The 15,772-nt window shown below is 46.2% G+C and overlaps 1 protein-coding gene and 1 long non-coding RNA gene across 5 annotated transcripts in view; one reads left to right on the forward strand and one right to left on the reverse strand.

Annotated features, from left to right (window-relative positions):
- Positions 1 to 259: 259 nt before the first annotated feature.
- LOC120948574 (centrosomal protein of 164 kDa) overlaps positions 260 to 15,772 on the reverse strand; it is a 54,049-nt gene continuing 38,536 nt past the window's right edge. For 3 of the 4 annotated variants that reach the window (XM_040365074.2, XM_040365073.2, XM_040365072.2), the window contains one exon: positions 260 to 2,263. In XM_040365074.2, coding sequence (XP_040221008.2) covers positions 1,947 to 2,263 — 317 coding nt within the window. In that variant the 3' untranslated portion in view covers positions 260 to 1,946. The remainder of the gene's footprint in view (positions 2,264 to 15,772) is intronic. The other variant, XM_040365078.2, reaches the window with a different exon arrangement.
- LOC125906687 (uncharacterized) lies at positions 4,588 to 5,031 on the forward strand. Its single transcript, XR_007452054.1, has 2 exons — positions 4,588 to 4,677; positions 4,756 to 5,031. It is a non-coding gene; the product is annotated as an uncharacterized LOC125906687 (long non-coding RNA).

Here is a 15,772-nt window from a genome sequence, read left to right on the forward strand (position 1 = left end):
CATATGTAGGACTGACTATCCTGTTATGGAAACAATAAGTAATTGAAAGCCAAGCTCACTTTACTAGTGGGTACAGGCAGGCCTTGACCGACAGCGGTTGTTGTGCCAAAGAAAAAAAAAATATGTAGATATCAACGATTCTATATATATATATATATATAGTGCGCTGCAAAGTGTACTAGTTGAAAGTTTTGACTGGCTTATTGGTTTTGTAGATGTCATCATCGACTGTTGTTTCTTAAATCACGATATCGATAGATCAATGTATTTGTTTTAGTAACTTTATTTATTAAATTTATTTGCATGCTTACGGTCAGCGACTACATTATTGTTGTAAATGGCGAAAACCAGCTTTGGTAATGATTATTTTAAGGTTTCTTGTATTTTCTACCTCGAGCAGCTATGAAGATTATTGAACAAGTTTTATTAGCTAAAATGTTTTGATTTTTTTAAAGAATATGTTGAACAAGTTTAATATGATAAACAAATCTAGCCAGGAATTGTAAAAAAAGCATATTTTTCTTATCGTTTTCTATGCTTTACAAATATTGCTTAACATGTCTGTATTCTGGTCGATTCAGCCTAGACGGTTTTAGTTATATTACAATAATTGATTCTAAGCTCTTTGAATATAAAACAAAAGTCTTGTAACAGTATGTATTGGATAAAAAAAAATTGAAAACACTTGACAAATTACTGAAGCGAGAGATTTGGAAAATAAAGTGATTGTACCAGTATTCGGCAGTGTACCTGTTTTCGGCAGGATAACTAAAAACGTGTAATTACGCAAAAACACATTGAAAATAGTATCCATATATATTTTTTAAATATAGATATAGTCATTTGTTATTCATATACGAAGTATCACATTATTTACACATTTCAAAATATCAAACAAAATGTGCAGAGTTCACAGTTTTTCGGTAGATTTGCTGTCAACCAATAGTTCGGCAGGTTTCATTATAAAGAGAACCAGAGCACTAAAACAATGAAAGTGTGGTTTTTATGAAAGATTCTATGGTTTTAAGAAAGAATTTATTCTAGCCCGCTAGGAATTTTAAAATCACGAAAAACAAATAGTTATTCACTTTAAATGCTGCCGAAAATAGGTACACGATAAATGTTGATTTTTGACAGATCAATGCTGTGGGCTCCTGCAGAAACTTGGAACAATAACACACGTTTGATTTTGCTGAATATTCATTTGAATCTTGATGAAACACTACACTGCGTATGTCAACACATAAAACCACATTTCTTGTATCAAATATTACAATTTCACTATAAATAATCCAATAACTTGAGAGAAAAATAATAGTTTGTGAGCCAGTCTTAGCCGTACTCTATAGCCGTCAGGCAGTCTCATTTCTCCAGTGCCTACTTTGTTTGTAACTCAAATCAAAATGACTGTAAAAATTGTCAGCAAGATGCCCAACATGGACAACATAAAATTAATAGTTTAAGTAATTTTCAACACACTTAGAAAAGTAGAGTGTAAAACTGATTTAAAAATTTCTGTCTACCTATTGGCATTGATTAAAACATTTTCTGACCTGTATCCGCGTTGCAGAAAATAGGAGCACAGCCTGCCGATAATAGGACCAAACTGCCGAAAAAAGGATCAAAAACACTATGTGCATTTTCACGAATATCTCTAAAAAATACATTCAAATCGTCAATTAAGAAATAGCACAACATAATACGATAGTTTATCGCTCAAAATAATGTCACTTTCATAAAAAATAATAAAAATTGTAAGTGTACCAACAGTTTTAGTGAAACTGCTGCACTAACCTGCCCAATACTGGTACATTTACCCTAGTTTAGTTTATTAAACAACTTTTTGCAAGAATACAACCGCATGTTTCATGTAATATAAGTATGGTTTGAAAATAATCTTTGACATTATTCAGCTATTTTTCTTCGTTTGGTGCTTTGTTCCAGACTTAAACTTGAGTGTTTGTTTCAGAAAACGTAAAAGATTGTTTCTTTAACAAGTCATGTTCAGTTTTTGCTTGACGTAACCAATTTTTAAGATCGCGCGTTTTTTCGAGAAGAGTAAGCGTGTAGTGATGTTGATTATTAATTTTAGATGAATTTGAATGCTGTCCTATCGCATGCATGGTGGTTGTCATACAAGTTGAAGCCGTGGAGTTTGAGAGTAGAATCGCGTCACCTAATTGTTTGGGGTGAACTTCAGTTGCGTCGTTGTTAAGAAAATCTATCTCGTCGAATTCCATTGTCGCTATGGCATTGGTTGGATCTGCATTGGTTTCGGAAAAAGAATATAGAATATATTTAAGTCGTGTTATAAGAACAGCAAAATGCTACTTTTTTATAATATCAATCAATGTTACGACAGTGAATGGATCTGTGGGCCACGCGAAGGATGCAGCCTTATAAGTCGAACCGGCTTGGGTAACAGCGATCTTCTCAACCGTTCGACACCAATAATCTACCTTCCCGCTAATTGCCCTCTCAAGTAATTTGAGGAGCATATACCGCAGAAGGGCGTGAAGAGGGAAGAGAGATTTCTTTCGTGATCCGAATATGCAAAATTAAAAAAGGCGAAGTTTCTTAGAGTTGCAAAATCCGAATGAATGTTTATTGAAAGTTCGATCCTATTTATAACCCCGGAAGCCCATACAATTTTAGGGTGATAGTATATCTTTCCCGAGGACAAATAGTACATACAGGGTTTCTCAAGCCAGCTCAACAACGTATCACTATTTTTCGAACACGTTAAACGATTGTCAACATCGTACATACAATTCGAATCCGTAAACTCTTTTCAATTTGGTAACACTAGGTTTTGGACCCGTAAAATCCCAACTCGAATCTGGAAAATGTATAATGGATGACAAGACAGCCAACAAGCTGAGCTCTTTCGAAGCAAACCACGCAAACAACCCAAGTAGCAGAGCCGAAGTTTTTCAGAGATTTTTCTGTGTGCCAAAGCGAGATGCCCTGTCTTCTCTCTCTAGATTTTGGACAGCAAACCGCCACGCGTGTAGAGGTGTGTGCGTGTGACGAAAAACGATGGATGAAAAACGCGAGGAGCGGGGTCTGAAGTCTTTCGTTGGTCACACACACATGCATCTACCAGCGGATTGCGCTTCACCGTGTCTACCCATCTTTCTCGATCCACCATGATTTTTTCTGCTATCGCACTCACCCGGGAGTTAGGCATCCTCAGTCTGTCCAGAACTTTCGTTGTGGAAGGATGTGCGGGAGTGATGTGCGATTTCTTGTGTCCCCTACTTTCGTTGTTTACATTTTGCGCAGTGTTGCTTCTTCTTCCATTGTGGAATGATTTATCCAAGCTAACTTGTTGAGGTAAGTTTCTTGACCTCATATGTGCTTCAATGTACTAATTCAACTAATGCTTATCGTCTTCAAAGTTACAGATGCATGCGCCATTCATCAACGCCTACCTGTTGGCATCATCAACAATCTTCAAAGTGGGTGACGGAAAGAAAACGTTTTACAGGTGTAAAATATTAAGGTAAGTGTTGCTCTCCTGATCTACGCAAAACTATCCAAAGTAATACGTACTACATACATTAATTACTGGTTCATTTTTATTGACAGCGTTCAGCACAACTCAGCCACAAAACAACGCACTGGATTACGCTAAGAACCTGTCGAAACGCGCGCAGCCCGCGGGCGCGGTAGGAGAAAGGAAGAACGAGAGGAGGAAAAACTAAAGCCAGCGCGCAGCTCTGATGGTACTCCGGACGCGGTAAGAAGAAAAAAGATCGAGAGGAGGAAGAACGGTAAATTTGGAAAGGGGAGACCGTTCTGCCGTCCACACAGTGTGAGTATGCCAAAGCACGTGTTGAAAGGGAGAGAAAAAGTTGGAATAAACCGCATGTGAATGTGTGCATACAGCAAATGTAAACATGTGTGCCTCATCATTTCTATAAGCAATCCGAAAAGGGGGTGGAGCAAACACATTTGTATGCGTGAGGTGCAGAAGAAATCAGAGCGTGATAGTATGTGTGATCGCGATCGTTCGGGTGGAAGGTGTCTATGTGTGCGTGAAACCACATTTCCACTTCTTCTGCAAGTGGGTACGTAAGTGCCCTACCCAAGTAGCAGAGCCGAAGTTGTTGAGAGGTTTTTCTGTGTGCCAAAGCGAGAGGCCCTGTCTTCTCTCTCTAGATTTTGGACGGCAAACCGCCGCCCGTGTAGAGGTGTGTGCGTGTGACGAAAAATTATGGATGAAATACGGGGCAAGCGGGGTTTGAAGTCTTTCGTTCGTCACACACACATGCATTTACCAGCGGATAACGCTGGACCGAGTCTACCCATCTCTCTCGATCCAACATGATTTTTCTGCTATCGCGCTCATCCGGGTGTTAGGCATCCTCAGTCTGTCCAGAACTTTCCCTATGGAAGGATGTACTGAAGTGAGGTGCGATTTATTGTGCGACGTACTTTGTTCATTTACGTTTTGTGCCGTGTTCCTTCTTCCTCAGTTATGGAATGATTTATCCTAGCAAATTGTTGAGGTAAGTTTCTTGCTGTGTGCTTGTGCAGGTACATTCAACTAACCCTTGGCGTCTAAAAAGTTACAGGTGTGTACGCTATTTATCAACGACTACCTGCTGGCGTCGTCAACAATCTTCAAAGGAGCGACGGAAAGAAAACGTTTTCCAGTTTTAAAATATTAAGGTAAGTTTTGATCTAATCCCAAGCGCTAAACTCTCCATAGTAATACATACTACATACATTCATTATTGCTTCATTCAGCCCCCGGTGAGGACGTCATTACTTAACAGAAGCCGGTTCAACACGCGCAGCTCCTGTTCATGACGTCATCACTAAACTCAAGCCAGCTGAACACGCGCAGCACGGATGGTACCCCGAGCGCAGTAGGAGGAAGGAAGAACGAGAGGAGGAAGAACGGTAAATTTGGAAGGGGGAAAGCGTTCTGCCGTCTACACAGCGGGAGTATGCCAAAACACATGTGGGAAGGGAGAGGGATATTATTCAATAAACAGCATGCGAATGTGTGCATAAAGCAAATGTGAACAGCCTCATCATTTCTATAAGCAATCCGAAAAAGGGGGTGGAGCAAACACATTGGTATGCGTGAGCGGCTGAAGAAACCAGAACGTTTAGATGTGTGCGTGACTCCCGTGCATACTCCCGCTGTGTAGACGGCAGAACGCTTTCCCCCTTCCAAATTTACCGTTCTTCCTCCTCTCGTTCTTCCTTCCTCCTACTGCGTTCGGGGTACCATCCTTGCTGCGCGTGTTCAGCTGGCTTCAGTTTAGTGATGACGTCATGAACAGGAGCTGTGCGTGTTGAACCGGCTTCTGTTAAGTAATGACGTCCTCACCGGGGGCTGAATGAAGCAATAACGAATGTAAGTAGTATGTATTACTATGGAGAGTTTAGCGCATAGGATTAGATCAAAACTTACCTTAATATTTAAAACTGGAAAACGTTTTCTTTCCGTCGCTCACTTCGAAGATTGTTGACGAGGCCAGCATGCAGTCGTTGATAAATAGCGCACACACCTGTAACTTTTAGACGCCAAAGGTTAGTTGAATGTACCTGCACAAGCATACAGCAAGAAACTTACCTCAACAATTTGCTAGGATAAATCATTCTATAACTGAGGAAGAAGGAACCCGGCACAAAACGTAAATGAGCAAAGAACGTCGCACAAGAAACCACTCCTTACTTCAGTACATCCTTCCATAGGGACAGTTCTGGACAGACTGAGGATACCTAACACCCGGATGAGCGCGATAGCAGAAAAATCATGGTGGATCGAGAGAGATGGGTAGACTTGGGTCAGCGTTATCCGCTGGTAAATGCATGTGTGTGTGACGAACGAAAGACTTTAAACCCCGCTTCCCCCGTATTTCATCTATAATTTTTCATCCATAATGATACACTGCACGACAGTGAGGTCGCCGTACATCTCGTATTGCTCGTCATTACAGCGGCTCCTCCATTGTCCTTCCACACATACGGGCCAAGTATCCTTCTGAGCATCTTCTTCTCGAACGCGGCTAAGAGGGCTTCGTCAGATTTGGACAGTGTCCATGTCTCAGAGGCTTATGTGAGTACTGGTACTATATAGGTACTATATAGTCCCAGCTTCGTCCGTCGCGACTGGTTCTTTGAGGTGAACTGATTTTTCAGGCTGTAGAATGACCGGTTGGCAGCCAGCATCCTTGCGCGCAACTCAGTTTCCATGATATTGTCGTTGCTGAGCTTTGACCCCAGATAGGTGAATTGTGGGACGACTTCAAACGTGCGTTCACCTATCTATACAACACGCCTACGTAGATTCTGATTATTTATTGGTAGGCCCGCTGATGTTGCCACCATCAGTTTGGTCTTTGCCTCGTTTATCTGCAATCCGAGGTTCTCTGCCGCCTGCTCGATCCCTTGGTAAGCTTCTGCTACATAGGAGATGCAGTATTCTTACGTTCGGTCACTTGTCTGCATTCATCGTCGAACCAGCCAGATTTGGTGTTGCCACGACGTGGTGGGAGTATATTTCTTGCACAGTTTATTATTTTTGTTTATAGAGCGTTCCACCTCTCGCTCGTAGTTTCATAACTGTTTTCCGGTAGTAGAGACTCTTCTCAAGCAGCTTTGAATTCCTGTTGGACAGTAATGTCCCTTATAGAGTCCGTGTTGAGCCGAGGCTGAGTGTTTTCTCGGCCCCTATTGTCGCGGGGGCGGGCGATTCTACAACGTATCACTAAGCCAACCAAGTAGTGATCGGAATCGATATTGGCTCCTCGATATGTTCTGACATTTAACAGACTCGACTGTCGTCGGCGGTCTTGACACGTGGTCGATCTTGGACCTGGAGAAGGATTCTCCATCAGGGTGCGCCCATGTATCCTTGTGGATTTTCTTACGCGCAAATTTGTTACTTCCAACAACCAGATTGCTCGCTGCGGCGAATTGGACCAATCTACTACCATTATCGTTACTGTGCTCATGCAGACTGTGACAGCCAGTGTATTGGCGGTACTTTGGCTCTCTACCGACTTTTGCGTTGAAGTCCCCCAGGATGATTATGAGATCATGCCTGGGGCACGTATCTATGGTTCTAGCGAGGCGGCCGTAAAACAGGTCCTTCTCCTCTTCCTCTTTCTCTTCGGTAGGGGCGTGAACGTTTATGAGGCTTATATTAAAGAATATGCCTCGCATGCGCAGAGTTCATAACCTATCGTTTATAGCCTTCAAATCCATGATTACGGGTTACAACCGGGGGTTTCATGCTCAGTGTCGCTAGGGCGTCATCAAGTTGTTTCAAGGCTCCGGATTTGCTAAGAGTGCGTACGTTCCATGAGCCCATTTTGATCGTTGTCCGGGGGCATTGCGTATGGTCGGTATCGTTAGTTCCGTTTTGTAACTTCCTGTTGCTTTCCGTAGTCGATTGTTCCATGAGACTGGGAGACTGACCCTGCGCTCACGTGGCCGTTTTAATTAACTTTGGGTTGCCCTCTCCCCCCCCCCCCCCCCGACGTTTAGGCATCCAGTTTCTCGGAATACCCACCCCCCTCCTGGTTCGCCATATGCCATCATCCGCCCAAGGGGTTGGATCTAGCCCGTGTACCCAAGCTAGGATATATGGAGGCACATGTTACCACTCTGCACGACGAGGATGTGTCGGAATAGGAGTTGGATGGGAGAGCCTATGTTATCCCTCGGAGAGCTTCGGATCTCATCCCATTGCACAGCTTAAGATTTAATTCGAGATTAAGATTAAGAATTAAACAATACCTCAGGAAAGATATCACCAATATATCCTGTCGAATTAAAGGTAGGACTAGCGCGAGCGGACGAATCACCGCTCGCTCGTGATTCACAGTAAGCAAAATAGCCAGCTCGCTCGAATCATCGCAAAGAGTCATTTTGACCATGTCTAATGCATACTTAACAACATGCCCGTCATGGATTCAAGCCTCTAATAGACCGTGTCCCCATACGTAGAACTTGACTATTTTGCTATGGTAACAATAAGTCACTGAAAGCCAAGCTCACTTTCACTAGTGGGTACAGGCAGGCCTTGACCGACAACGGTTGTTGTGTCAAAGAAGAAGAAGAATGCATATATTTGGCAACACACGCTCTGCTGTGCAGTGAGATTTGTGCTCTGTGTCCAGTGGTGCAAATATACACACACGGAGTACGGCGTGGTTGGCTTGGCAGAAGCGCATAGTCAGCGCCTACACGCACGGTCCAAAACAGCCAAAGTCATACAAAATCATGAAAAAGTCTGCGCCCTTTTGTTCCGGCGTCCTCGTGAAGTTTACAGAGCCGAACTGAATAGTTGTGTTCGATAAACATGTGTGCGTATCAGGTAGCAGCATTTGTACTGCTTACCTGCCGTTTGACGCTGTGATACCGAGCGAGACGCATAGACAACGCGTCAGGACATGTGTAGCCGTTTAACTTTTCTATGTCTCATTTGCTTTGTCCTTGCCTTTAGATCCTGATGAGTGAAGCACGCATACTAGTGATGGGTAAAGTTGGAAAAAATCCGGAGTCGACTCCGATCCGACTCCGATAAATTCGGAATCGACTCCGGAAGGTAGGTCCGCGCTACAATATCCGGAGTCGTTCGGAGTCGTTCGGAGTCGTTCGGAGTCGTTCGGAGTCGTCCGGAGTCGCCCGGAGTCGGAGTCGTTCAGAGTCGTTCGGAGTCGGAGTCGTCCGGAGTCGTTCGAAGTCGTTCGGAGTCGTTCGGAGTCGTCCGGAGTCGCCCAGAGTCGGAGTCGTTCGGAGTCGTTCGGAGTCGTCGGAGTCGTTCGGAGTCGTTCGGAGTCGTCCAGAGTCGTTCGGAGTCGTTCGGAGTCGTGTGCAGTCGTTCGAAGTCGTCCGGAGTCGCCCGGAGTCGGAGTAGTCCGGAGTCGTTCGGAGTCGTTCGGAGTCGTCGGAGTCGTTCGAGTCGTTCGGTCCTTTCACGATTCTAGTTAGTTTTTTGTATGGAGTTTGACAGTTGGAGGCTGAAATCATGTAAACACTCCATACAAAACCACACAAAAAACTAGTCTGCAATTTTCAGTCTAGATTATTCTAGCCTCAAAGCTAGAATTAGATTCGAGTACACTTTAAATTAAACAGATCACGTGGTGGAATCTAGAATCAAAGTGTATGTAGTCCAGGTGGTCTCATAGTATGTTTTTTTAAACCAAATTTGAACATCACTTATTGACAGGATGGGTAACAACTTTTGTACAAACATGCTTTCTGGAGGCTTGACAAATACTCATAACACTCTTAAAATCTTCGTTCAGAAACAGAAGCGATAAAAATTTGCCTTCTGAATTCGTACACCTTGGGATAAGCCCACCTGTATATTATACCGACTTAGATAGCTGCTCGAAAACTGCTATAAAATGCAAACAGCTGACGGGCTGAAATTTCAGCCTATCAACTTGAAACGGAAAGGACCCTAATATTAGAATTTTCTGCTCGAAAAATATCAAATAAATGATAAAGTGTATAAAAGTACTAAATTAAATCACAACTCCGAGTAATCAACAGTATTTCATTCAAAAAATATGAAATTCGATTTACGCGAATATTCGAGCTACGCGGATTCGACGGGAACGCAGAAACCGCGTAACTCGGGAACAAACTGTACACACTAGGCATGGGCAATTTTTCAGTGAACGTGTGCAATGCAGGGGAAAGAGGGGCAAAATGGGAAAATACCACAAAACATAATTTTATTTCATTATTGTATGCCTCCACCCTTTATCTTTGTATTAAAATTGCCAAATAGAATGAAAACAACTTAAAATCATGAAAACAGTGTAAAATAAAAGTTGATGTTTTACGAGAAGCTATTTTGACATGCGGAGTAAAATGAACATAGCCCTGGGACAAAATGAGCATATGTACACAAACTGTGAAACGTTAAAACACTGGAGCAATATGGACCACAACACCTGCGCTTAGGGAATGGTCTATGTTTTAGCTCACATTTCGTGAAATGTAAATAAGTTCCATCTTTTGTTTTGCTGTTCAGGAAAACCCTTAAATTTCTTCCAAAATATGTTATCAAAATAAAAACAGTTTTTACATGTTTAAATCTACAAAATCAAATCTTTTGAAGTTGTGCTTGTTATCATTATTGAGGCGACAAATACAACACCATAGCCAACATAGTAGTGATGGGAAAAATGAAGTTTTTGTCGGAATCGATTCCGACTAGCTCCGCAGTTTTCTGGAATCGATTCCGGATAGTAGGTCCGGAATCAGTTTCCGGAATCGATTCCGGAATCGGCTCCGGAATCGGAATCGACTCCGGAATCGACTCCAGAATTGATTCCGGAATCGGCTCCGGAATCGGCTCCGGAATCGGAATCGGCTCCGGAATCGGAATCGGTTCCGGAATCGACTCTGGAATTGGCTCCGGAATCGAAGTCGGCTCTCGAATCGGAAATGGCTCATAAATTAGAATTGGCTACCAAACGGAGTCAGTTTCGGCATCGCCATAAAAAAGGCGTTAGGGTCCAATCATACTACGTATTGATAACCGCAAAAATCCAAATTTACTTGTAAAAGATCCATTCTCATGGAGATTCCCGGACTGATTTTGCTCCGGAGTCAACATCGGAATCGGCTCCGGAGCCAACTCCGGAATCGGCTCCGGAATCGGCTCCGGAGCCAACTCCGGAATCGGCTCCGGAATCGGCTCCGGAATCGGCTCCGGAATCGGCTCCGGAATCGGCTCCGGAATCGGCTCCGGAATCGACTCCGGAATCGGCTCCGGAATTGGAATCGATTCCATCATCGGAATCGGCTCCGGGATTGATTCCGAAGACGGAATCGGAATCGGGTAGGTCCGATTCCGAGCTCCCACCACTACAACATAGCCTCAGAGAGGTTGGGTGTCAGAGGTGCGGCCGGTGTGTATTTGCTTGACTCCGTACTGTAGTGGATGAAAAGTTGCGAATATCGACCCAGTTTTGCGTTTGAATTGTCAAAGTCGATAGTTAATGGTATTCTGAATTAGAAAAAGGTGAAGTTTATGTGAGATCAATGCAATAGCTCAATACAAATTGGTGAATATTATTGCGCAAATTCAATAACATTCACACATACACACACGGCACACAACTGGGACGAAATAAAAAAAAACCGCGGGATTGAAAGATCCAACTCGGTTTATACGATCAGATCGAGGATCCAGAAGGTGTGGGGAATTTTTGAATCGGCAGTTGGGGAGCTGTGTAAATCGGTAGCGCTTGGAGTTGGTGACCGTCGAATGAAGGTCTCTCAAGTGGCGCCGGTGGTAGGCAGACATTTCTGCGGTTCATAAGAAAACCAGGTAAGGCAAAATGGCTGCTTTTGGGAGAAGCACTCGATCCAGTGGCCTCTCTTCAGACGGCCGCCAAACCAGTGCATGTACCGCAACCATGGCAAAGACAACCAGCAACACCGTGTCGTCTTCCCAGCGTCCTAGCATGGCTGCCACTACGAAGTCAGCTACTTCCCCGGATTTGCTTGAACTCCGTGAAGCGGTGAAAGAGATGAAGGCTATGCTTACTGTATCATAGGCGGAGAACGCGCGTCTACATCAGGAGATGGCGGAGACGCGTCTCTTGCTCGCGAGGTGGCAACAAAAAGCCGAACGTCGGGAAGAGAAACTTAGGGCTGACCATCAACGCGAGTGCGAGTCGTTGAATGCGCTCTTGGCTCAAGCCATTGGCAAGGAGCAGGGACAAAAGCAGCAGCATTGGGATCAGCAACAAGGGACACGACAGCAGCAGGAGCCCCGTTTTTCCACGTCGTCCACTTCAACGCATAGTTCCAATGTGATGCAACTAATCGACTCTGACGAGGATGATGATCAGGGCAGTTTCTCCGAGGTTGTTCGTCGTAAATACCGCGGGCAGAGCACCGGTAAGCCGAGTGATCCGCGAAGATCCGTTGCACAAGGCACTAGAAGATCACATCGGTATTGGAAACCGCACTCGGGCTGAACTGCTGAGAATAAAGATCAGCAAATCTGCGGATTCTGCATTGATGCTTGCCGAGGTACGAGAAATTATCGGTTCTTTGGGAGTGGCCCGTTTGGTAACGGAGATGGGCGAGGTCATCGTAAGCCATATTGACCCGCTTGTAGAGGAAGCGGAAGTGATTTCCGCACTGGACGAAGAGCTAGAGGGTAACGCTGGAGTGGTTACTATCAACATGTGGCGGCTTTCGGACGGAACTCAACGGGCACGGGTACGCCTTCCGGCCAAAAAGATTATAACCATCGACGGTAAAAAGGTAAAGCTGGGTGGGTGCATCAGCAACATCAAACGTGCACCACCCACTCCCGTAGAACGGCTACGCTGCTATCGGTGTCTTGAATTGGGACACATTTCTCGCGATTGCCGTTCAACAGTCGACCGACAAAACACGTGCATAAGATGCGGGACCGAGGGCCATAAGGCTAAATCCTGCAAGGCCGATATTAAATGTGCCGTATGCGGTGGTGATCATCGCGTCGGCCACAGCTCATGCGTCCGTCCAGCATTGAGATGTTCCCTGTAATACGAGTTTTGCAGGCGAATCTAGGCGGCGGTCGTGATGCTCAAAATCTGGTGCTCCAGACCGCCGGTGAAGAACGTATTGAGGTCGTCGTGCTTTCTGAACTATACAGGCCCCCAGAGAACAACGGAAGGTGGGCTTTTGACCCGTTGAAAAGCGTAGCAATAGTTGCCACTGGCCAATATCCGATACAACGGGTATGGACTAGTGATGTTTCGGGCCTGGTAGCAGCGGAGGTTGGAGGCATTACTTTCATCAGCTGCTACGCTCCTCCTCGCCTCAACGTCAATGAGTATGAGTGCTACCTGGAAGCTGTGGAGCTTGAAGCCTGTTCCCACGCAAAAGTCATAATCGCCGGTGATTTCAACGCATGGGACGAGGAGTGGGGAAGCACTAAATCCAATGAGAGAGGAGTTGGGTCTCCAAGTTCTAAATCGCGGTGTTACCCCTACATTTCGGACCTATGATGAGATCAGATCAAGTGTCATCGACGTCACCTTCGCGAGCTCGTTCATCACCCACGATGATACATGGTCAGTGAGCCCTCTATATACGGCATCAGACCACCGATATGTGTCCTATTCTATTAGGCTAACAGCATCAGCATCATCCGGACAGCGAACATAGCCACAGCAAACAGGATTGCCACCAAACCATCAGCCTTCACAACAGAGCAATGATATTCCACCATCTTGAAATCGCCTACAGCACGCCGGCAGGAGGTGAAAAACAACACAATTTTCCGCTGAAGCGTTCATAGAGACACTTCGCTCACTACGATTCGAGCAGCGTGCGGTTACGCATGAGACCATGGTCGTAATCATGCTGAAAGCGTGCGATCAAACAATGCAGCGCGCATCTAAACTCCACCGAGACCCGCATGCCGATATGTATTGGTGGACACCGGAGTTGGCGCAACTTCGCAAGGACTGCGAAGCAGCGAGAGATCGCGTGCAGAGAACGATGGATCTGGAGGAAAGGAGCTTCGCATCGGCGGACTACAGGACAGCTAGGAGTGAGCTAAGCCGAGCAATTAGAGTCAGCAAAAGAACACAGTTCCAGGAGCTAATAAATACTGCGGAGGAGAACGAATTCGGCACTGGTTTTCAGGTCGTTATGTCTCACCTCCGTGGCAATCGAACGCCACCAGAGACGCAACGAGATAGACTGGAGCTTATCGTGTCCGACCTTTTCCCGATACGCCTATCCTTTGAGTGGCCCGAGACCACTGATCCAGCAGAGACAGAACGTCATCGACCAGTCCTGTGACTCCGGTAAATGAGATCGAACTAAAACTCATAGCCAGTCGAATGAGTAACCGCAAAGCTCCAGGGTTGGACGGTATACCTAATGCCGCCGTGAAGACCGCCATCATGGAGTTCCCGGAGGTTTTCAGAGCATTGTATCAGGACTGTCTCAACCGCGCCGTTTTTCCGGGGCAATGGAAGCGGCAGCGCTTGATACTTCTTCCGAAGCCAGGGAAACCTCCAGGAGAGAGTGGTTCGTATCGCCCCCTGTGCATGCTTGATGCACTGGGGAAGGTACTCGAGCGCCTTATCTTAAACCGGCTGAACGAGCACCTGGAAGATTCTGCTGAGCCGAAGCTTTCCGACTGCCAGTTCGGATTCAGGAAAGGGCGCTCAACTATTACCGCGATTCAACAAGTGGTCGACGCAGGAAAGAGAGCGATGTCGTTCCGCCGCACGAATCGGAGGGATGAACGCTTCCTATTAGTGGTCGCGCTGGACGTCCGCAATGCCTTTAATACGGCCAGCTGGCAGTCCATCGCCGAAGCATTGCGGACCAAAGGAGTTCCTATCATAAGGAGTTACTTCGAAGATTGCCAGTTACTTTTCGAAACCAGCGAGGGCCCCGTCGAACGGCCCGTCACCGCCGGAGTTCCACAGGGGTCCATATTGGGCCCCACGTTGTGGAATATAATGTATGACGGGTTACTAGACATGCAGTTTCCGTCCGGGACAGTAATCGTCGGATACGCCGATGACTTGGTGCTGTTGGTCCCGGGTACGTCAACGGAAGCGGTGCAGGCAGCAGCGGAGGAGGCGGTTGCACAAGTACAGCAGTGGATGGCGCAGCATTGTCTGGAACTTGCTCCGGCGAAAACGGAAACCGTGCTTATTGCCAGTGTGAAGCGCCCGCGACAAGTGGTCATCCGCATTGGAGATGTAGAGGTACGATCGTCGCGCTCCATTAAGTACCTCGGCGTGATGCTGCACGATCACCTCTCCTGGCTGCCACACGTTCGGAAGGTGACCGAGAAAGCGACTCGTGTTGCGGTCGCTGTCTCGCGACTGATGCGGAACCACAGCGTTCCAAGGACGGCCAAGTCGAGGCTGTTAGCGCATGTGGTAGAATCGATACTGAGGTACGCGGCTCCCATATGGTCGGAGGCGCTCGAGACCAGGGAGTGTCGTAGGCTGCTGCAACGTGTCCAATGGAGGACAGCAATCAGGGTGGCACGAGCATTCCGTTCTGTAAGGTACGAGACGGCCACCCTGCTCGCCGGTCTGACACCGATATGCCACCTGGTAAAAGAAGATGCCCGCGTGTACAACCGCATACATGCACCTGAACGAACGGAAACACGGGACGAGATTCGAAGGACGGAGCGTTAGCAGACCATCAGAAAACTGCTAACAAGAATGGGACGATGACGCCGCCAGCGTCGGAGCCAGTCGATACACACGATGGGCCTGCGAGCTGGAGCCGCGTATGCGAAGCCGCTCGTCGTATAACGGCTGAGCTTCAGCGGTGCTGGGACGAGGAAAGGGCTAACCGAGCAGAACAGGAGATAGTCGAACACGACGAAGAAATCGTGAACATGGAGGCGCGTCGTACGGCAGTAGCAGCAGCACGAAACGAACGACGCAACGCTGCACGGAGAGCGGCTAGAGCGCAACGCAGGGAAGAACAGAGCACCGGGCTTCGTCTAACTCCACCAGCGTCACCAACGACGGCAGCTCGCCGTGAGACAAACAGGCCGAGTTCGGCGAGGTATAGACAGAGGCGGCGACAACAAACAGGAAGGGACTTGCAGCGCCTTTTTGGAGCGTATTGCGTATTGCACAAATGTGTAAGGTCCATGCACCACATACCCCTCACAAAAAAGCCCTCGCGGGACAGTTTGTAGGGGACGGGAGAGGGTTTTTTATATATATTTATATATGTAATATAATAAAGAACCCGCTGTTTAAAAAAAAAACAACATAACCTCACC

This window comes from Anopheles coluzzii, chromosome 2 (genome assembly GCF_943734685.1).
Source record: "Anopheles coluzzii chromosome 2, AcolN3, whole genome shotgun sequence".
Classification (NCBI taxonomy): domain Eukaryota; kingdom Metazoa; phylum Arthropoda; class Insecta; order Diptera; family Culicidae; genus Anopheles; species Anopheles coluzzii.